This window comes from Trichosurus vulpecula, chromosome 4 (genome assembly GCF_011100635.1).
Source record: "Trichosurus vulpecula isolate mTriVul1 chromosome 4, mTriVul1.pri, whole genome shotgun sequence".
In the NCBI taxonomy this organism is placed as follows: Eukaryota; Metazoa; Chordata; class Mammalia; order Diprotodontia; family Phalangeridae; genus Trichosurus; species Trichosurus vulpecula.
In genome coordinates this window covers 431,332,629-431,356,638 of record NC_050576.1, presented here as the reverse complement: position 1 = coordinate 431,356,638, position 24,010 = coordinate 431,332,629, and the positions used below count along the sequence as shown (strand labels likewise).

At 40.5% G+C, this 24,010-nt stretch overlaps 1 protein-coding gene across 2 annotated transcripts in view; it reads right to left on the bottom strand.

The window, feature by feature from the left end:
• FARP2 (FERM, ARH/RhoGEF and pleckstrin domain protein 2) overlaps positions 1–24,010 on the bottom strand; it is a 109,641-nt gene that overhangs the window by 69,352 nt on the left and 16,279 nt on the right. For both annotated transcript variants that reach the window (XM_036754571.1, XM_036754570.1), the window contains exons 3-4: positions 4,837–4,941; positions 3,697–3,739 (exon numbers count right to left, since the gene is read on the bottom strand). In XM_036754571.1, coding sequence (XP_036610466.1) covers positions 3,697–3,739; positions 4,837–4,941 — 148 coding nt within the window. The remainder of the gene's footprint in view (positions 1–3,696; positions 3,740–4,836; positions 4,942–24,010) is intronic.

The window sequence follows — 24,010 nt, the reverse complement described above, 5'->3', positions numbered from 1 at the left end:
AGGTGACTCATCCATGGCCTTCCAGAAACTCACTACACAATGCACCACAGGTATTCATCTTCCTCACTTTGTTCTGACATAACAATCTGGTCATTTACCTATGATTCCTCACATTCACCACAGAAACTAGACTATCATCTCATCTGGTGTTTAAGTTTAGAATTTTTAATTTAAATACAATTTTAAAAATCTCTTAAGGAAGGTGAAGATAACATAAGTTTCTGCAAAGCCTCCTGAAGTAACAATAGAGCAAATTCCAAGAACCTACAGACTAGTTCAAAGAAGCAATCAATAAATAAAATGACATAATGGGAACAGAAAAATGCAGCGACAAAATAAAAGAACATACAAGATGCAAAACAAGAATACCCAGTCAGTCAAACATGCACTAAGCACCTACTATGTGTCAGGCACTGTGCTAAGCCCTAGGGATACAAAAAGAAGGCAAAAGACAACTGCCCTCAAGGAGAGAGAGAGACAGACAGACAGACAGAGACAGAGAGAGAGAGAGCGCTTGTTGATTCTGTCCATTGGAACCTGGGTTTCCTGCCTCTGAGAGCTGAGATTTGACCTTACTTTGACAGGGCCTAGGCTTCTATGTCACTTCCTGATACCTCCTTATCAGCCCCCCTCCACCCTCCCTTTCCCCCTTTCCCCAATTTCCAGCATCTCTGTATGTGTTGTTGTTTTTACTCCTTAAAATGCAAGCTCCTTGAGGCCAGGATTTGTCTTGCTGACTTGTGTTTATAACACAGTGCTGGACACAAGATAAGGATTTAATAAATATTCTATATAAACATTAGCAAAGAGGAAACAAATATGAATTCTATTTGTAGAAGACATGATAGTGTACTTAGAAAATCCCAATGAATCTTAACTAAGAAACTGAGATGACTAACAGCCATAGCAAGGTAGCAGGACAAAAATGAAATACACAAAAATCATCCTCATTCCTAAACAATCCTAAGAAAAACCATGAAGATACTATAAGGTAATTTCTATTCAAAATAACTACAAAATGGAGAAAGTATTTCAGAATGAATCTACCAAAACACAATAAGACAAAGTTACAACTATAAAACATACTTTGCAAAAATAAAAGGAATCTAAATAAACAGATAAATATTTACTGCTCATCCTTGGGCCTTGTCAACAAAATAAATATGACAACACAATTTATTTAGCACTATATCAATGAAATTACTGAGATGACACTTTCTAAAGGGAGACAAAATATTAGCAAAATTCACTTGGAAGAATAAAAGATCCAAGGAAAATAATATGGAAAACTAGAAATCAAGGGAACATCTCAAACCAGATTCAAATGGTAATCATCAGTACCAGATCTCAAACTATATTAATAAAGCAACAATCATCGAAACTATTTGTGTTAAAAACCAGAAAAGTTAGTTCAGTAGACTAGCCAAGAAAAAAATGACTGAATCAAGTATTTGGTAAACTCGAAAACATCAATTACCAGGGGAAAGACTCCCTTTTTGACAAGAAAATAGGAAAGCTACTCAGCAGAAATTAGGTTTAGACCAGGGCTTCCTAACCTGTAGGCTACAAAGCTGTTTTATAATACTTTGATGACTGTATTTCAACATAAATGATTTCCTTTGTAATCTTCTGTGTTTAATTTTAATTCATCTAAAAACATTCTGAGGAGTCAAGACACAAAAAACTTTAAGAAATCCTGGTTTAGAACAATATCTTTCACTATATACTACAATAAGCTCAAACTATTTACAAAATATGAAATAAAATATAAATATAAAATAAAATATAATCCTAAATATAAAATATATAATATAATAAATATAAAATAAAACATAAAATACTAGAAAAAGATCAGGTACTTTCTCAATATGGCTAGGGGGAGAGATCTTAAGCAAAGCAGAAAGAAAATCATAAAAGACAAAACAGTTTTGACTATGTAAAATTTGTGGTTAAAAAAAAAAAAGATCAGTGACACAGAAATAGAAGAAAAACAATAGAGAAAGCTGTCTGCATCAATGATGACTGACAGAGTCTATTATCCCAAATATACAGGAAACAGAAGTATCTACAACACCAAGAACCATTTTTCAATCACTTATTGATCACCACCACCACCACTGCTGTTCTGTTCTAAGGAGCTCACAGTCTAAGGAAGCTAAATGATTAATAAGATAGGAATGTATATTAAAACAACTCTGATGTTTCACTTTATGCCATGTAAACTAACAAAAGTTAAAAATTTTTTTAAAAGTGGAAAAAATCAATGTTGGAGGGGCTGTGTGAAGACAAGCACTGATGTACTGTTGGTGGATCTGGGCTGCAGCCTGAATGTTCTACTCTGTATTTCAATTTGGAATTACACAAAAAAGTGACAAAGTGTGAATACTTTGATCCAGCTACAAGGGTCATATGCTCTAAGAAAGTCAAAGACAGAAACAAAGGTCCAATGTATACAAAAACATTGAGATAGCAGCACTCTGTGCAGCAAAGACCTAGAAACAAAATGGGTGCCCATCAATGGAGGAACAATTGACAAAACTACAGTAAAATGAGGGTAATGGATTATTTTTATGTAGTAAAATGACAAATATAAGGAATTCAGGGAAACATGGGAAGATCTGTATGAACTAATGAACAACAAAAAAAATAGTATATACAATCACTGTCTAACCCATGAAGGTCCCAAAAAAGGAATTTCCTAGCTTATGTCAGAGAAGCAGGGACTGAATATACTAGAGCAGAATATGTACACGGTTATAAACAGTCTCTGAATTTTTCTTTACTTGGGTTTTTTTTTTTTGTAACAAGGAAGAATTTAATCAAGAGGAAGAATGATTGGCATTAAAGACAAAAGGTATCAAGAAAAATACCTTAAAAAAAAAAAAAAAGAAAATGCCTCTGGCCCACTCATTTCTCCACATCAAGGAAGCTGAGATTGAAATGGGTTCCTCTATTCTCATTAGGCTTTCCAAAACCACATAGCAGAACATACTGGCCAACAAGTGATTTTACACTGGTGATAATCTTAGGATGCATTTACAAGATTTCATCACTACATCTGATCTAACAGACTTTATCCTGGATTCCCTACTACAATTGTAATAAGCAGAATTTCAACTGCAAAAGGAAAGTGTCCTCATTTTTAGATTCTACAGACAATGGGAAACATCCTCTCACAAAACAACCAATTGATACCAACGTTAAAGTCGTATAAGTATACGCTGTTATTACTAGTTACTAGTTATTACTAGCGCAGCTACACTACTTCAAGTTATTTCAAACCTCTGAGATAAGCTGACTGTCAAACGAGCTAAAGCCAGTTACACAAAGAAGGAAAGTTTACAAAAGAAAGAAAGGACAACATAAGGGCAGTAATTTCTTGATTATCCACCACCAATCATCAATGAAAATTTAAGTTTCCATGGGCTTTTCTACCTTATTCTCTGCACCTGCAACACATGAAAGCACTTGGAATGTGTTCACAATACATTACTTTCAATAGTGGCAAAAGAAAACATAAATAAAAGGTGAATCTGTTACAGAAACAACTCTGATATCAGCTGCCGTTTTATTCATGTTAATATTGGCCCTTCACCATTGCTCATGGTGAAACGGACTGCACCAAAACAATTCCAAAAACTAATAATCAGCAAAGTATAATAAAGATAGCTTTTCAAAGGATAAAAATGGACTTACTTCGTACTTGTTTAATGATAGGCTTCATCGGTTCGAGCCAAATCTAAAGAGGACGAAAACAGAAAAGAAAACTCATTCTCTACCATACTTCCTTTATCATGTCCATTCAGTAGACATACTGAAAGATATCTATATTATTCATAGTCTAGAGACAAAGAAATACCAAGAATATTGCCTCTCAACTTGTTTTTTAAAAAGTCAGATTCCATTACAACAGAAAAATGGAAAATTACTTTTTGCTATATGATTTAAACATGACTGATAGACAATGTAAGGAAAACCTCTCCACCAACTGGAGCAACCCAGAAACGTCCTGGGCTGCTTCTTGCCTTGGGAGGTAGCAGTTTCTTTCCTCCTCACTGGAGGTTTTCCAGCAAAGCACAGCTGGAGAGGAGGGAGGAGCATGCTGCTCGTTAGGGAAAAGTGTAGAGAACATACTTGTTCAGGTGCAGGGATGATCTATGAGGTTTTCTTAACTCTAAAATTCTTTCCTACTGGATTATAAGACCCTTGAGGATTTTTGTGTTCCCAGGCTCTCTAGGACTGTCTTGCACGTGTCAAAGTCTAAATAAACATTCTGTGAATGAACAAATAAATGAAAGGGTCCTGACACATGCCCTTTTAGGATGTTCTTAAGGGACCCTCAGCTACACCCTCCCCCTCTCTCCTGGGTCAGCCAGTTCAGGGGCATAATTCATTCTACTCCTTATACCATGTCTTGACACTGCCACAGGCAACAGTCTGTCCATAAGCTGAGTGGACCACGTGAAAGGGCTTGGAATGATCCAGGTGAATACTTCTCTCCATTAGCACAAGACAGAAACACTAATGATGCAGACAATCTTTTCATAAACACACACATACACACACACACACACACACACAACCTAATTACTAGAAATTCATCTATCCTTCACAATTGAACACAAATTATCTGAACAGAATACGTCCCATCTTTTAAAAAATGTTTATGGTTAAAAGAAAAAGGGTTTTAAACATATTTCCTAAAATAAATGCAAGCTAATTAGTAGGAATCTTACCAACATCAAGCATATACTATTTAATGTTACATTCATTTCAACCCTGTGTAACAGTATTCTAGCATTTTCCCAAAAATAAACAATCATATTCTTTACATACCCAATAAGACTGGACATTCTGGAATTCCAATCCAAAGTAATCTGATTCAATCAAATTTAAATGCTTAAACACCTCTGTCAATAGGATCTGGCCATAGCATTTGGGCTAGAAAAAAAGAGGGGGGAGAGAGGAAGGACACAGAAGAAAACTAGTTTTAGATCCAATCCAAGAAAAGAAACACTTTTAAAGCTGTGGAATGAAACTTCTTTTACCACACAAGACTTGGTGAAATTCTGTGTGTGTGTTTAACTTTGCAGCAACATATGACAAATGGTTAAGGCGTCACAAATCAAATACACGTTTGTTGCTTTAATGGAATTGATACCAATTTTTAAAAATGTAAACGATAAATTCAAAGGGTGTATATTTTTACTGAGATTTCTTTGAAACTCCAAAATGACAATGAAAAGGGTTTCTTTCATTTACCACTTCACTCTGATATGAGAATAGGGTGGTACTGCTCATTTCACCTGCAGCATTACAAATCTTCTGCCTTGAGGAGGAGGTATGGAGAGGCTGACATCTACACTGACTGAAGAACTACATGGAGGAGGGAAGTTATGCTTCCCCCGCCCCCAAAACCTCCCAAGCTCATGCTCGACTCAAGCACATAGTAGGCACTTAACAAATGTGTACTGATTATTCTGCTGACTTTGACCTCTACACAAGAAAGCAGTTGAGGCTAAAGGTGGAGTATGTGTGGCCATACTCTACTACCCTCCTGGGCCTCCCCCATTAGAGGCTTCCTCCAATCATTCCATTACATCGTAAACTGCTACTGCTCCCCCCACCCCCGCCCCAAGATACTGGCTGCCGGTTAACCACATTTACCCTTTGATGCTAAGAGAGAAAGCCTCACCTCTGGACACAAAAATTAGCAACAGAAAATAATCTAACAAGATCTTTGGAAAAGGCTTGCCTATTGTCTCAGGTTTTGGTTTGTTTTTCAATTTTTCCATGAAGTTTTGCTTCTCTGATTTTGTGAACTACAGACCTGTAAGAAAAGTTAATATCAATATACTAAGTGACATCAGGTAGTGACTTTCTCAGATTTTCTGTATGTTAACAATATAAAGAACAGGAGTGAAACTGTCCTGAGCCCCTCATGCTCTGGCATTTCCCACACATCTAATGATCTAGTCATCCTTCTTCAAGGCTCTCTTCCTCACCCCCCACCTCCCAACTCTCTCAGTTGAGGATTTACTTTCGTAACTTCTCTGAAAAATCTGAGGCCATTCTCAAAGAGCTCCCTCTTCTCTGCCTCCTCCTCATCTCATATGACTCAGTTAAGTCTCTCCCATTATCCCTTCCCTCACTCCAGTCTCACACAAAGAAGTGGCCTTTTCTCTTCGACAAGATCAACACATCTACATGAATCTTTAATCCTATTCTCTCTCCCACCTTCTCCAGCTGATTACCCTCCCTTTTATCCCTCTCTCACTTATCTTCAATCTCTTCAGTCTACTGGCTCCTTACCTGCTGCCTACAAACACACCAATGTGTCACCCATCTTCCAAAAACCCTTACTTGATTACAACCACTAAGTATCAGTCTATAGCTCTTCTCAACTTCTCAGCTCAACTCTTTGAGAAAGTCATTTACACTCAATGCCTCCAGTTCTTCACCTCTCACTGGCTTCCACCCTCACCATTCAACTGAAACTGCTCTCTCCAAAGTTATTAGTGACCTCTTACTTGCCAAATCAAGTAATAGTCTTTTCTTCCTCCTCCACTTGACCCTGCTGCAGCCTTCGACACTGAGAATCCTCCTCTTCTTTCAGATACTCTCTCCTGTCTGGATTTTCAGACCACTGCTCTTGCCTCATTCTCTTAAGTGTGTGACCACTCTCCTTCACATCCTCCTTTGATGGATCTTCACCTAGATCACATCAACCTATCATGGATGTCCCCCAAAGCTCTGTCCTGGGCCTACTTCTTCTATCATACTAAGATAGCAATCTTACATGAGGATCTTATCATCTCCCATGGCTTCAACTATCATAGCAACATGATGAATTCCAGATTGGTACATTAAGTCCCAATCTCTCTCTGAGTTCAGTCCCTCATCACTTTTGGAAATCCTGAGTTGACATAGGCATCTCAAATTCAGTGTGTCCAAAATACAACTTGGTAATGTTCTTGGCCCCCCATCCCCACAAAAAACTTCCTCTCTTCCCAATTTTTCTATTACTTGTTGAGGGCACAACCCAGTCAAATCAAATCAAACAGGTGTTAATTAAGTACTATGTGCCAGATGCCACGTTAAATGCTAGGAATACAAATAAGAGCAAAGACAGTCCCTGATCCCAAGGACCTTACATTCTAATGGGGGAAAATCACATATCAAAGGAAGCTATGCGGGAAAAGGCAAAGAAGATATCCACACTAGCTTATGGTGGAGAAGAAGTCTGGATGGAGTCAGAAGCAGAATCAAAGAGCTGGCCAGGGCCCGCCCTTAAAATGGTGGCTCTGGGAGCAACTGACCAATCAGAAGAAAGGGCTGCAGTCACCTGGACATACCCCAGAACATCCAATCTGTTGTCATTTTTACCTCCACTTCACACATCTATTATATCCTCTTCTTCCCACAATTCATACTGCCACTGCCCCATTACAAGGCCACCATGACCTCATTCAATAGCCTCCTGTCCAGTCTCCCAGCTTCAAATCTTTTCCCACTCCAATCTATTATCCATTTGGTTTTGAGCATGTCACCCCTACCACCTCCAGGATCACAGGGGAACTCTTCTTGTTGACATCTGGAGGCCTTCACAACCTGGCATCCTCCTACTTCCCAGTGTTCTTAGACTTACTCCCCTCTTCATACTCCCCGATCCAGCAATACTCATCTATCTGCTTATTCCTCACACAGGACACTCCACTTCCCAAAACTCCATGAGTTGACATTGGCTGTCCCCCACACCTGAAATGCCCTCCCTCCTTACCTCTGACTCCTAGCTTCCATGGCTTATTTCAAGACTTGGCTTAAATTCCACCAATTAGAGGAACTATTGCTGGGCCCCATCTGCTGCCAGTGAATGTGCACCTTCCCTCGAAGATGACCCTCCATTTACACTGCATACAGTTTGTATGTATATAGTTATTTGTACGTTCCTTGCCTTATTGGAATGTTAGCTCAAAGACAGGGGCTGTTTTTGTGTTTCTTTGTTATCCCCAGCACATGGCACCATGGCTGGCACACGGTAACTGCTTGTTGATGCACCGTGCCATGTGCCAAGTGCTGGGGACACAAAGACAAAACGAAAACAGTCAGAGCCCATCGGTTCTTTTGTGAGGAAATCTGCTTCCTTTTCCACTCATAGATTTTTGCAAACATACTATAATAATGACAGCTAACATCTCCATGACCCTGTGTGCCAGGCACTGTGCTGTGTGCTTTACAACCACAATCTCATTCGATCCTCACAACCCTGGGAGGCAGGTGCTACTACTGAGCCCATTTTACACATGAGAAATTGAGGCAGAGTTTAAATGGCTCGCTCAGTTGTTGCTCAGTCATTTCTTTGTGATCCCATTTGGGGTTTTCTTGGCAAAGTTACTAAGGTGGGTTGTCATTTCCTTCTCCAAATCGTGTGACAGATGAGGAAACAGAGGCAAATAGGGTTAACTGACTTGCCCAGGGTCACATAACTAGTAAGTATCTGAGGCAGGATTTGAACTCAGGTCCTCCTCCTACCCTACTGCTCTATCCACTGTGCCCACCTAGCTGCTCCACAGCCAAAATTATGACTGAGGTTTCAAGTAGAAAACTGCAAATATTTCAGCCAATTTGTATATTTATTACCCTTATTTTCTAAAAGGTTGTTGCCCAAACTCTTTCACCCACACAACCCTTCCACCATGTTTCCAAAGGGACATATGATTTAACAACTTGCAAACCAGATGTCACTTAATCCAGTCAGAAAGTCTGGATCCATTGATTTTATGACAAACCAAATTTTAAAATTTCTTAAGCATTAGCACAATCAGAAGGAACATAAAATGAAACAGACAGTCACATCTCCAGCTTACTTAGATAGTAACAGTTGAACATCCAGTTTGGAAGTGTTTTTCAACTGTTAAGACTACAAAATAAACGATAAGCAATGACATACAAAATTACAGGTAAAACAGACTTTTTTCTTGTTGAATAATCCCATTTTTAAAGTTGTTCAGTTCTTCTAAGCTGAGACATAAAAGTGTATTGTTAAAAATGTTACATTTACAAGAGTGGTATTAAATATTTTGCCTGGATGCAAATGAGCCACAAAGGATTGGCTAACAAAGTACTTCTTTATTCTTTGTCTTGAGCACTGTGGGAAAATTCTTCCTGGGACAACTTGATTTAGTTCTTCAAGTTGTTTATTCCATACACCCATTTCCAGTTCATTTGCCAAAACAGAACTCCTCCATCCACCCAAATTCCTACCCCTCTCCTTTTTGGCAAAATTCAAAATCCCTCTCTACGTGGAATGGTGCTACATGATACTTTTCCTTGTCAATTAACTCAATCACGCCACACCAATGCAAGTTTCTATTCTACTGGGCAATTCTTTAAAAAGCTTTGAGGAATAGGAAGCTCAGACTGAACACATGTTGGATTCTTTAAAAGGTCACCAGCATTTCTGATGGCATTTCACTCTCATCTGGGCATCTTCCAAATCTTCAATTCTCATAGTCCTAAAGTGCACGATGCCAACGTTCAGCCTCAAATGCCATTCAACAAGCCTACAAAGTCGGCTGGAAGATGGTGAAAAACACAGCTGTGAAAACTGCTTCAGCTTATAGAAGACAAAATACAATTCGGGGCATTCCCAGGTCCCATGCACCCTCTATTTGGGGTCTGGAAAGAAGGGGATACTTGGTGAGATAAGAGTTGGGACAAATCTATTTTTAGGTCACGCCAGCATGATAAGACAGCATGCTAGGTAGTGCAGTGGATAGAGTTCCTGGCCTGGAACACATCTTCCCAAGTTCAAATCTGGCCTCTGACAATTATTAGCTGGGTGACCCCGGTCAAGTCACTTAATCCTGTTTGCCTCAGTTTCCTCATCTGTAAAATAAGCTGGAAAAGGAAATGGCACACCATTCCAATAGCTTTGCTGAGAAAACCCAAAAAGGGATCACAAATAGTCAGACACAACTGAAAAAATGAAACCACATCATCAGCATGCTTGGACTCATAGCTTGAGCATAACCATAAAAATTGCCCAGTACAATGCAGAAAGATGCATGGCTCTAAGAATGGTGAGAGTCATAATGATAAGGATTAACTTCCAGACCTCAAATTACATTATAAAGCAGGAATAATCAAAAGCACTTGGTATTGGTTTAAAAATAGAAAAGAAGACCAATGCTAACATGACAAAACAGGAAAATGATAAATGCTGGAGAAGATGGGGGAAAATTGGGACACTGTTACATTGATGATGGAGTTGTGAACTGATCCAGCCATTCTGAAGAGCAATTTGGAACTTTGCCCAAAGGGGTATAAAAATGTGCATACCCTTTGACCCAGCAATACCACTTCTAGGGCTGTATCCCAAAGAAGTCATACAATTGGGAAACGGACCTGTATATACGAAAGTGTTTAGAGAAGCTCTTTTTGTGGGGGCAAAGAACTGGAAATCAAGGGGATGTCTGTTAATTGGGGAATGGCTAAACAAGTTGTGGTAATATGAATGTAATGGAATACTATTGTGCTATAAGAAATGAGGAGCATATGGACCTCATAATAATATGGAAAGACTTATGTGATCTGGTGCTGAGTGAGGGAAGCAGAACCAGGAGAATATTACACACAATTACAGACACATGGTATCTGTGATGACTTTGATAGTCTTGACTCTTCTCAGCAATACGAAGTTCTAAGACAGCTCCAAAAGACTCACTATGGAAAAAGTTATCCACATCCAGAGAAAGAATTATGGAGTCTGAATGCAGAGTGAGGCAAACTATTTGCTCTTATTTTCTTCTTTTTTGGTTTTGTTTCTTTTTTCTCGTGGTTCATTCCATTGGTTATAATTCTTCTTTACAATTTGACTATTGTGTTAGTAAGTTTAATGTGAAGGTATATGTAGAACTTATATTGGATTACATGCCATCTTGGCGGGGGGGAGGGAGAGGGAGAAAATTTGGAACTCAAAAACTTGTGGAACTGAGTGTTGTAAACTAAAAAGAAAAAAGAAAAGGAGACCAATGAAATAGGGTTGTCAAAGAAGAACGAGAAATAATTGAATACGGTAACTCAGTGTTCAATAAATCTAAAAACATCAATTACCTAGGAAACAATTTATTTGCCAAGAATTATGGGGGAAACTGGAAAGCAATCTGGCAAAAATCAGGCTTAAACCAATATTTTAGAACATAAACCACAATGAATTTAAAATTGACATGTGACTTGAATATTGTGAACCACTGAAAAGTTATTAGAGAAAAAGAGCATATATACCTTTCACAGCTACAGATAAGGAATGAATTCTTAACAAAACTTGGGACAGAGGTAAGTACTAAAGACAAAAGCCAATATTGATTATATGAAGTTGAAAATCTTTTGCATGAGTAAAATGAATGTTACTAGAATGAGAAAAGCAGTCATTTGGTGAAAAAAATATCTCTATCAAATCTCTCTAATAAAGAACTGATATCTAGGATAAACAAGCAACAGAAATTGAGAAATGCAACAGCCAATTTATTTCCTAATAGATAAGTGGTCAAAGGATATGAACAAACAGTTCTCAAAAAAATTACCAACTACTGGCAATCATATGAAAGCAAGTTTCAAATTACTAATAGAGAAATGAAAATCACAAATGAAAATCACAATCCTGACAAAGATTACAAAAGATGGGAATAGTTAGTTGTGAAGGGACTGTGGCAAGACAGGCACACTCGGCACTGGAGTTGTAAATGGATCTGACTGCTCCAGACAGCAATCTGGAATTCTGCATGTCTATCCTCTGATTCATCGATTCTGCTGATAGGCATACACCCTAAGGAGATAATGGACAAAAAAGAGGCTGGATGGTCAACCAAATATTGACAGTGACACTTTTTGCGATAGCAAAGATGCCTATCAACAGAAGGCTAAATAAGGAAAGACTAAACAATCTGTGATATACAAATGAAATGGACTATCCATGTGCTATAAAAAACAATGAATGACTAATAATTGCCAGTCAATAAGCATTTATTAAGTACCTACTATATGCCAGGTACTTTGCTAAGCTCTGGCAATCACCCCAGTCCCTAGCCTTCAGGAGTTCCCAGTCTAATGGGGGAGACCACATGTGAACAACTCTATACCAACAAGACAATGAAAGGAGCACCAATGCACTAAGCTTAAAGAAGGACTGGGAAGGCTTCTTAGAGGAGGTAGGAAGGGCTTCAGCTGAGACCTGAAAGGAGCCGGGGAAGCCAGGAGGAAGAGATGAGGAGAGAGACAGCTCCTGGTGTGGGGGAGAGCCAGGGAAAATGCCGCTGTGTAGAGAGACAGCGTGACACGTGTCAGCACAGCAAGGAGGCCAGTGTTATGGACTAAATGGAATACAAATGACTGCAAGGTGTAAGAAAACTGGAAAGGTCGGGAGGGCCAGGTTCTGAAAGGCTGCTCTTCATAGGTAATAGTAAGGAGCCAGTGGAGTTTTTGAATGGGAAGAGTGAAGACACCTGATCAGGCTTGTGCTTTTAAAGATCAATTTGTCCAGCTGAGGCAGGGAGACTAACTAAAAGGTTACTGCAATAGTCTAGACATATGGCGATGAGGAGCCACAGCAGAATGAGGGCTGTGTCAGCGGAGAGAAGGGGGAACAAAAGAAACTGTTAGACCCAAAGGCAGAAGGGACCAGACTTGGTGGCCACAGATTGGCCAAGGGGCTGGTGGGAAGTGGGGGCAGTATGAGAGAGGATTCAGGATGACATAGGTTTCAAGCCTAGGTGTCTTGGAAGATGCAGTTTTGCTTGACTGTGCTTATGGGATACAGGTTATGTATTTCTCTATTTCTTTGGGTTTTTTCCCCATGGATAGAGGGGAGTTGTAGGTGAAATAATAAAAATACTTTTCAATAAAAAATATAAACGTAAAACTTAGATTTAAGCAAAATCTAAGAAATCACTTTCCCATGGGGGGAGGGGCCGAATGGGGATGAGAAAGTTGGGAGGCTCAAGGAAGGCTTCATGAAGGAGATGAAAACTGGGCTGGCCCTTGAAGGGAGGAAGGCACATAACATAAAATTTGGGGAGATAGGAGAGGAGAGATGGGTGAGGCCAATATAAAAGGAAGACCTGAGAATAGCTGACATTAAATAGTAGACATATAAAGTGAAATCACAGGAAATGAGGCTGCCCTGTTAAGTGCTAGACTGTGACCTACCAGGCTAACATCAGGAGCACATATTTTATTTGCTCAGTGGTAAGGAATAAATGAGTTTTCATTTATCAGAGTGACTCGATCCCAGTTGTGCTTTCAAAGGCTGACTTCGGCAGCAATCCATTCATCAATCAGCATGCCTCCTCTGTGTCAGGCACTGAGCTGGGTTCCCAAGGTACCATCCCTTTTTCTCCCCTCCCATGGCAACAGGCCCTCCTTACCACTTGCCTAACCCACTGATATCCCTGACTCCAGGCCTTTCCTCTCACCCATGTATCTTCCATATCCATTAACAAAAGTCATTCTAAAGCAGAGACATGGCCACATCACTTCCCTGATTTAAAATCTCCAATGTCTCCCTACTGCCCTTAAGGTAAAAATGTAAAGCCCTCAATTTATCTACAAGTACTAAGTGCCTAGAATGTGCCAGGCACTGCCCAAGGCACAGGGGACACAGGTAACCTCTACTCAGCTAGCTCAGTCAGGTGGAGAAGACATATATAAGTCTATGCTAGAAGAATCTAAAGGGAATAAAAAGAACAGAGATGGAGGGTAGTAGCAGTGGAAAGGTTCTATCTAATAGGTGACCAAGCTGTGTCCTAAAGGAAAAGAGGGATTTTATGAGGGGAAGATAAGGAGAGAACGCATTCTTGGCATGGGGGAGAGCCAGTACAAAAGCACTGAGATAAGAGACAGAATACCAAATAGGAGAAATGAAGAGCGGGCCAGTTTGGTTAGAGGGAGAGTGAAGTCTAATGAAGTTGGCCAAGTTGGGGCCAGGTAGTGAAGGGCTTCCAGAGCTGAACGAAGGACTTTATATTCACTCCTCCAGGAAACAGGCCCACTGGAGTTGATGGAATACAGGAGTGACATGGTCAGATCAGTGCTTAAGGATAATAAGTGACATAGCAGCGTAAAGGATGGAATGGAAGAGAGGCTGGAGGCAGGGAGACTAATGAAGAGTCTAGGCATAAGGTGAAGAGGCCTGAACTACTGTTTGTGTCTGTGTAACTAGAGAGAAGGGATCAGAGGAGAGATGTGGAAGGGAATGTTGGAAAAGAGAGAGCATTCTGGAGCAGAAAGTCACAGGGAATAGTGACTGGAGTCAATTGATTGATACACCCTCTCCAGAACAGTATCTGTATAGTTGGTCCTCAACATCTGCTCAACTTCAAGCATTCCTGTGATTTTATTATTAACCTCATTTTCAATGTCGCAGTGGCAACCGCACACACTTGTGGCTATCCTCCCATACTGAGACCCCTAAGGATCTAAAACAGGGCACAAAGCAGATGTCTCTGATGGATTATTTCAAGCTGATGCGGGCTTCATCATCTCCAACATCATTCACCAACCATGAAGGCCAGAGTGTCAGAGGTGATGTTAAGATCTCACTAGTCTCAGAGTCTTCTGACAGTGACTAAAGTCCCAACAATCTCTCCCTTGGTTTTCAGAGCAAGGCTAAAGTAGAGAGGTTTATACCAGTATAGTAGACAGAACTGTGCCCTCAAAGATCCAGGTTGAAAAATAGTTTTGAGAATTTTATCTGAAATTATCGTCTGAAATCGATATTTGTTTTTATTGAGATGTCAGCACAAAAGGTCACAGAACTCTAAGAAATTACCAGTGAGAAAAATGTTTTGCATGTTACCAATTTTATTTTGTGTACCACATTTTGTAGATTATTTCATGGTTGCTGTGTTAGAAAAAGTAGTTCTTAGAATTAATGTTTTGCTATAAAGAACTGCATGCAAAAAAGGTTATTTTCAGCACTCTCCAGCAACAGAGATATTGTAATAGTTTTTGGTGATTGCAGAAACCTAACCACCCCCTATTTCTCACAGATCCCATGTAACAACATTCACGTTTTTTACTTTGTGCCGTTTTCTGGGAATGTTATTCCAGCAAAAGTTGAAGACTGACTGTATTTGATTACGTTCTCCGAGCCATCTTTTGAAAACCCAGGGTTGCAGGGATGGCTAGAACTTTAGCTCCTGCAAGGCATGGAGAGAGCTGCAAAGCAAGGGGAATGTTTACCAATCAGGGGCACAGGGATGAAGGGAGAGGAGAGGCCTAATGCCATGGTCTGGAGATGGTTGGAAAGTGGCTGCTAAGGTTAGGCACCTGGGAGATTAAAAGAATGGTGGTATTTTGGACAAAAATAGGGAAGTCTAAAAGAGGGGTGGATTTGGGGAAAAAGAGAATGAGTTCTGTTTTGGAAATATCAGAGTCTGAGACGTCTCAGAGACATCTAGTTTGAAAGTTTTAAGGCAGGTAAGTGGTGCAGAGAGGATGAAGTGCTGGACCTGGTGGCAAGACGGCCCAAGTTCAAGTCCATGCTCAGACACATACTAGCTACAGAACTCTGTGCAAGTAACTGAATACATCTACCTCAGTTTCCTCATCTGTAAAGGGGGGACAATAATAGCATCTACCTCCCAAGGCGGTTTGTAAACGTTAAAACGCCATGTAAATGTTAGCTACTATTGCTGCTGCTGCGTGTCTAACGATGCGGCAGGACGGAGGCCCAGGAAAGAGAGCTGATGGCATTTAAAGCCCTTTCCATGCTGGTATCCCACAGCGTCTTTCACAAACTGCCAAGATTATTGGCATATCTTATTAGCATACTTTAAGGACTAACCCTCTTTACTAATCGACTTTTTTTAGATGTCTCTTCATGGTCCAGCAGAGCCTATCTAACTCTATCTTGTACTTTTAAAGCACAAAACAGGCCACAATTCCAGGAAAACTTTTGTCTGAGACTGTTATTCATATTCTTAACATTTTTTTGCTAAATTTATTTCCTAAAGAGACAAAAATAAATCTCTTACCCAAGTATAAATAGAGCTCTCTGGGGCTTGTATCGAGCTCCTAAAAGCAAGCATTGCTTTACAATCCTAGGCGATGGGCCACTGTCTGCCAGCGTGTACTATGACTGCTTAGTATGAAAGGAAAGAGACACAATTGTCAAATCTTACATAGCGTTAGTAACACTGGGTATGAACTGTTTTTGAGACAACATTCCTCCTGCCCAAACAGCTGAAGTCTGTAGAAACAGCAGAAAGAGCCCCAAAGCCCAACCAAAAGTTCTCTCTCCTCCTCCCCTCTGAGGCAGAGAGGTAGGCTTCCTCCTTGTGAAGGCTCACCCTGCCACCTCTTCCAGGTGCCAACCTTCCCCTCTCCTCTTCCACCCAACCCCTACCTCTCCATCCTGACTCTAGAAAGGTCTTCCCTGATATTGTGAGAGAAGACTCAAGAATGTTCTGCTTTAATGTTTTCCCTTTATTCTGCTACTTTGTAAAATCCATCAGAGACCACCTGGATTTAACCACAGCCTCTTTCAGAAATGCACTTCTCTCTCAGAGGATTACCAGATGCTGCCACGTTTAGCATTAACTATTTCCTCAGACTTGCTAAAATGAGAGAACATATTCTGTGACAGTGGGATGAAGGAGAGAGAAGATCATCAGAGATCTTCAATTGGAAGGTATACCCCATTATCAACGAAAGGGCAATGTTTACAATTTTAAATTGATCTTCAAGCAACTGTTTACGTGTCTTTATTGAAAACTACTTTAATGGGAAAAGACAGCCTTTCTTTTTACTCAAATTTGTGTAAATGGATCCATTTTCAAATACCAAAATGTCCCAAGGACATAAGTCTCCATTTCAATAGAGTCAAAATAAAAACAAAAAAAAAACGAACTTTGAATAAACTTATAAATATCCCAAAATCCAGGTTTATTGTAGAATGCATTTCTTATGATCAGAAGAACACTCAATTTATAATTTAAAAAAGGCTATTATGTGCCATGGGCAACTAGGTAGTGCAGTGGATAGCATGCCTGGCCTAGAGTCAGAAGGGCCTGAGTTCAAATTCAGTCTTAGACTCTTACTAGTCATATGACCCTGGGCAAGGCACTTAACCCTGTTTGCCTCAGTTTTCTTATCTGTAAAATGAGCTGGAGAAGGAAATGGCAAACCACTCCAGTATCTTTGCCAAGAAAACCCCAAATGGGGTCACAAAGAGTTGTACACGACTGAAGCTAGTGAACAACAACTGTAGGCCATCCACAAACTAGCCTCTGACTGATACTTTTAAGAAAGGTGAACATTCCAGAATTCACTCGGTGAAAAGCCAGACAGAACATATGAATGGGTGGGGAAAAATATGTCTCTCATATGACTCTCACTGCAATCAGGACAGGTCTAGAATCACAAACAATTCAACAAAAATACATGGGAATCATAAATTATAATTCTACACACCACTATGGCAAACTGAGAATGGGTTGGGGAAAGCACAAAATTATACACACTGAGCATACGTTTATGTACAATTGTTCTCACAAACACGCCTATAACCACATTTCGGATCCGCCTAACGAATTATTTTTGTTCTTCAGTGAGTAGTCACAAAGCCTCCCAAAATAGAATTCCTCACTAAAGCCCATTAAAGGCCTTAGCGAGAAGCTGAAGAAATGGAGACAATTTTTTCAAAAAGTACTTTATCAAACAACATAAAAACAATTATATTTTTCATTAATCATTTATAAATAGAATGTAAAAATAATTTACACGTTTCCCAAAATATTCAGAGACTAGAAAGAAAATACAAAGCTACTTTTCTTAATTGTTCTGAGGTGTTTGTATACAACAAAACCTCACCAGGAATTAGACAAAATAACTGCTGAGGTCACCTACAAATCTGTAGCTCTCTAATCTTAACTGGACTCTAGAGCTGTCTGCCCCCAATTTTACAGATGAGGAAACTGAGGCCCTAGGAGGTGGTGTGACTTGCCCCAAATCACACTGATAGTGTCAAAGGTAATCTGTTAACTGTTTGCCTCAGTTTCCTTATCCAAAATATGAGCGGGAAGAAGAAATGCCAAGAACACCCCAAATGAGGTCAGGAAGAGTCAGACACAACCCAAGCTACTGAACAACAATAACCACCTCTGACCCCAGAGCCAGGGTCCTTTCCACTGGGATCCCCCTCGGACTGGTAGGGAATACTGAGTAGCTCCATGGCAGTGAATTTCCCCCCGCTTCAAGTGCCCAGGTTGAACCACTGTAGCTAGTTTTGGTGAACAGCTTTCTCAAATGGGTTACATACTCCCTGTCTTTTTAGAAAAGATACAAATCTACCTTCTTTACTCGACAAATCATGAATCCCAAACACAGAGTTAATACAGTGGATACCCTGAGAGAAGAGCTGCCTCAAAAAGAGGACATCGACTCTGAGGTAGGATCTGAGTAGAACTAGAACACCAGCTCGCCCCCAGGCCTGAAATTCTTTTCCTCTTTTTCTCTGCCTCCCTCCAAATGTCCTCCAGAAACCTGTTCCCCTCCTGATGCTACTTTTTGTCTTAGAGGCAGCTGGGTGGTGCCAGGGGATGGTACTGGACTGGAGATGGAATACTTAGGCTGAAATCCTGCCTCAGACACATACTAGCTGTGTGACACTGGCTAAGTCAATTAGCTCCCCTTCCACCTCAGTTTCCACATCTGTGAAACAGGGATAAAACTGCACTTACTTCACAGGATTGTTATATCAAATGAAATACTATATGTAAAGCACTTTGCAAACCCTAGAGTGGTATAGAAATGCTAGCTAAATCATCGTTATTATCATCTCTAGTTTATCCTGTCTCTATCTTGTCTGTTCAGTTGTATGTTGTTTTCTCCATTAGATTCAGGAGCCTGAGGGCAGGGGCTGGTTTTTTTGGGGGGCAGGAGGTTGGCCTTTCTTTGTATCCCCAGAACTTAGGGCACAGTTTCTGGCACTTTATTAAGCAGTAAGTGCTTAATAAATGCTCGCTGTTATTGCTGTTATAAGACCTTTGGTGTGTGTGGACTTGCTGGTATTTTTTATGGATGCTCTGAGGCCTTGCTTGCTTCCTCTTCTCAGCTTTATTGTAAATTATTAGACACATAATCAGTCTCATTGAAAGCCACAGAATGTTGGAGGTAGAAAGTAACCTAGAAATGATCGACTCCAACCCCCTTATTTTAAGGATGGGGAAACTGAGGTTGAAATGGTAGGTAAAACAAAGTTATGGCACAACTGCTTCCCAGCTTGGCCACTTAAAGAAGAACCAGAAGCAATGGGTTAGAAGGTAAAATGTTAGGCCTCCCTTGAGGAAAACACTGCCAGCCAGTCATCTGAGAAAGTATGGGGACAGCTCAGGAGGCAGTGAGCAGCCTCCTGAGCATCACACTCTTTGGATTCCTTTGCAGGTCTGAATGGGCACGGAGGCCTCTGCCGTCTTAGAAATTCTCTAAGGCTGGAAGGTCCCAACCCAGTGCACTTCCTGCTCTCATAGAAATACTGCAAACTGTTACCTACCTAAATGAAACCAGAGACAGCATATTTATCATATTTTCAGATGACGACTGGAATTGAAAAACCTGGGACCCCAAAAGATCTCTCAGCAGGAATTGTATCATATCTAAACTTTCTACCTCCCCAACACTTCCAGCACTGCTCTGTATATAGAAAGCACTTCATGAATATGAGTCAATGAATCTTTTTACAAATAGATTTTTGTCAATATCTCTCCCCACAGAGAGCCAGTCTGTATATCAAAGAATTTTTTTTTAAAAAAAAAGAAGAGGAAGAAGAGAAAAAAAATTCAGGAAAAACAACCAATCCATCTAAAAAAGTCTGAAACTCTGTGCACTGTTCTCCACTAGTGGGCCCCTGTCAGATCCTCCAAAGGAGCAGCTTCCCCTCTCCCTTCTCTAGAGTCAGCCTTGTTGCTTGATACTTTGTAATATTCATGACTTTTGTGGCTGTTCTTTCCATACATGTTGTTGCAGTCATGGTGTGTATTTGTAAATTGTTTTCTTGGCTCTGTTTACGTCATCTTGCATTAGTTCGTCTAAGTTTTTCCATGTTTCTCTATATTCATCATATTCATGACCACAACGTGCTCAGCCATTCCCTCGTCAATGGGTATAGCTTTTGTTTCCATTTCTTTGCTTCCACAAAAAGTGCTGGTAGAGATATTTTGGTGAATACGTAATTGTTCCTTTTTGTCACTGACTTCTATGGGATTTATCTCTTGTAGTATAATGGAATCTCTGGATCAGAAGGAATGGACATTTTAGTCATTTTATTTGCATATTTCCAAACTGCTTTTCAAAATGGTGGAAGTGATTCTCAGCTCTGCCACTAATGAGCTGGTTAGGGCCAGTCTTCCCTGCCCTTCCTCCCCTTACCCGTCCCCAACCCAGACTATTCCCATTTTTGTCACCTTTGTCAGTGTGCTGAGTGTGAGCTGACAACAATAGATGTCAACACTCTTGGGCTGGGCATCTCTGGCACTGTTAGTGATCTGGAGCCTAATTTCCCAAGCTTGTCAACAGCACGCAAGCCTTCAGCACACTCATGTTTGCTCCTATCTCTGACCACTACTGGCTTCTGTGAATGAATGAATTTTAGCGTGCAGAATGGGCCAAATCTATTAAGATGAAATTTTAATAAATTTAATAAATGCCAAGAGTTATAAAATGTGAAGCATGTTGGCCAATAGTTCACTGGAAAAGCAACAGGCTGTCAGACACAACAGATGGCTTAGCTGGTTTGTTAAACTTCTTTTTTTGATCTGTTACAAGGCAAGGCTTGCTGGAGAAGGGGCCTCCTCAGAAATGAATGTGATATAAAAAGCAAAACACATCAACATAATTTTTCAAAAGAAAAGGAACTGAGGTTTCTCCTGCTCTATAAGCTCAATATGGGCCAGAAAATAACGAGGCAAAAAAGATGAACTCAATGTTTAAGCTGCACTGACAGGGTCCCAGACCCCAGAGGGAGGGAAATGACAGCCCTCTTCTGAGGCAGGCACATCTGCAGTACTGGACTCTACCTTAGGCACTGTACCTGAGGAAGGCCCTCCACAAGACAGTAAGCAGTGCTAGGGAGGGCTACAAAGACAGCGCTGGACAGTCCTTGCCCTCAAGAAGCATACATTTGCCTTCCCTCCCTCCTCTCCCTTTCCCCTTCCCCTTATCCTTCCTTCTTTTCCCTCCCTTCCTCCTCTCCCTCTCCCCTTCCCTTTCCTTCTCTTTCTCTCTCTCTCTCTCCCTTCCCCTGCTGAACTTTTCAGAGTCAGGAAGAAAGAGGCCTGACAACAACAGGGATGAATTCTGATGGAAGTGATGAAGCGATACTAGTTTAGTGGGCCGAAATTTGGATTCCTCCCATCACGTCCCCAAAAACTCTTCATCCTAGGAGATGATTTCAGTCCTGGATCTCATACCTCTGAAGTACCCTTAGCCCCTAAGGCCCCTCCCTCTGACTGGATGACTTCTCCCAGAAGCTCCACTTAAGAAGGGTATCCAGGCCAGCCATCTCTTCACTTCTCAGCAAGCTGCAATCTGGATTCTCTCATGCCCTCAGGAGATAAAGCAGAAAGAAGCCCCTAAGGGAGGAAACAGGGAAGCCTGCTCCAGCTAAGTCAAAGCACTCTATCACCCTAAGCACCATCTCCCCTCAGATGATGGTGGAGACAAACCCAGGAGCCTTGGGAATCCTGGCAACCACTCCCACAGGAGCTACAGATGCAGCTATCAAGGACCCAAAGCACTGCCCAATGCTTTAACATCAGAAACAGATGCGATTTCATCAGTGAAAATGATGTTAGGGACAAAGCCTAATTTCATTCATTAATTAACATTCATTAGTGTTGTCAAACACAGGAATTTTGTACACTTGTATTTATTCCATTTTGCCTCCTGTTCTATTAGATACATATCTTTTTTTTTTTGAAAAAAAAAAAGTCAACTCTTTCACAAAGAACTATTGTTAAATATTTATGCAAATGAATAATTTTGTTATTGTCCTGTAGCAACATAACTGAAGCACTCTCTCCCCTAACCCAATAACTCATTGGAATGCCTTTGCTAAACAGTCACATTGCATTTCACCCCAAGGACTGTGAGACTTTTCCATAGGACTTGAAGCTGAAACCTCTCCCATTAGCATGTGAGCTCCTGGAGGCCAGGACTCTCTGACTGTTGTATGTGTATCCCCATAGCACAGTGCTTTGCACACAGTAAGCAATTAATAAACACTTTTTTTTTTTACTCATTCATTCGAATAAATATTTTTCCTGACACAAAAATAAAAAATGAAGCTTATTTTCTACTGTAAGGACAGGACACATGTAAATGCAAGAGGAAGGGAGCAGAAAGGAGTGAGGAATTGCCCAATGCAAAGACAGCTGAGGAAGTACATCCCACACCTAAGGGACCTAGTCACCAAGGCAGGGAAGTACGAGACCCCACGTGCTACAGAGGAAACCAATCTGATGGGAACAGAGTGGATGACTGAAAAGGGAGGGTTCAAGGCCAGATTGTAGAAAGCTTCCTAGAGAAAAGAGAAGCCCATTGAAGATTTGTGAGTGTACATGTCTGGAGAGGTAAGAGGGGGAAAAGGGACATGGGCAGAGCTATATTTGGGGAATATCCATTTGGCAGCTGGGTGGAGTACTGCAAAAGAAAGACTAAAACTGAGGTACCACATCTCACCTGTCAGATTAGCGAACATGACAGAACAGGAAAATTATAAATGCTGGAAATGATGTTGGAAAATTTCAACACCAATGCATTGTTGGTGGAGTTGTGAACTGATCCAACCATTCCAGAAAGGAATTTGGAACTATGCCCAAAAAGCATAAAAATGTGCCTTTGACTCAGCAATACCACTTATAGGGCTGTATCTGAAAGAGATCATACAAATGGGAAAAGGACCCATACATACAAAAATATTTATAGCAGCTCTTTTTGTGGTGGCAAAGAATTGGAAATCAAGGGGATGCCCATCAATTGGGGAGTGGCTGAACAAGTTGTGGTATACGAATGTAAGGAGCATATGGACTTCATAATAACCTGGAAAGACTTATATGAACTGATGATGAGTGAACATTGTACACAATTACAAACACACTGTGTCTGTGATGACTGACTCTGATAGACTTGGCTCTTCTCAGCAACGCAAGGTTCTAAGACAACTCTAAAAGACTCACGATGGAAAAAGCTGTCTACGTCCAGAGAAGGAATTACGGAATCTGAACGCAGATGGAAGCCAACTATTTGCTCTCTGTCTTTGTTTGTTGGTGTTTCTGTTTTGTTTCTTCTTTCTCGTGGTTCATTCCATTGGTTATAGTTCTTCTTTACAACTTGACTATTGTGAAAATATGTTTAGTGTGAAGGTATATGTAGAACCTGTATCAGATTACATGCTGTCTTGGGGGGGGGAGAGGGAGCGGGGAGAAAATCTGGAACTTAAAAACTTGCGGAACTGAATGTTGTAAACTAAAAATAAATTTAAAAGAAAAAAAAAGAAAGACTGGAGGCAAGGAGACCAATTTAGAGGCTGCTACAGTAATCTAGGCAAGAGGTAATGAGGACTGGGAGCAGAGTGGAAGCTGTGGCTGTGGTGAGGGCAGACTGGACAAGCCTTGGAAACTAGTTAGATCTAGGGACCGAGGGACAGAAAACAATCAGGAATGATTCCAAGATTAGGAAGTTTGACAAGAGGAGAATGGTATCAGGAATGGAAATGGGTATTGGAGGAGGGACAGGTTTGGGGAATGTAGAATCATTTCCATTTTGGCCATGCTGAGTGTGTGATGCCAACATAATAGCTCAGAGATGGTTAACGAGTACTTGGTAACACAGGACTGAATAACAGTGAGATCTGGAGTCTTGGAGATAGGAGGATAATGATTTTACTGATCAAAATGGGAAAACAGAAAGTAGCAGTTTGGGGGTTTGGCGGCTGGGGGGTGGGGATAGTTCT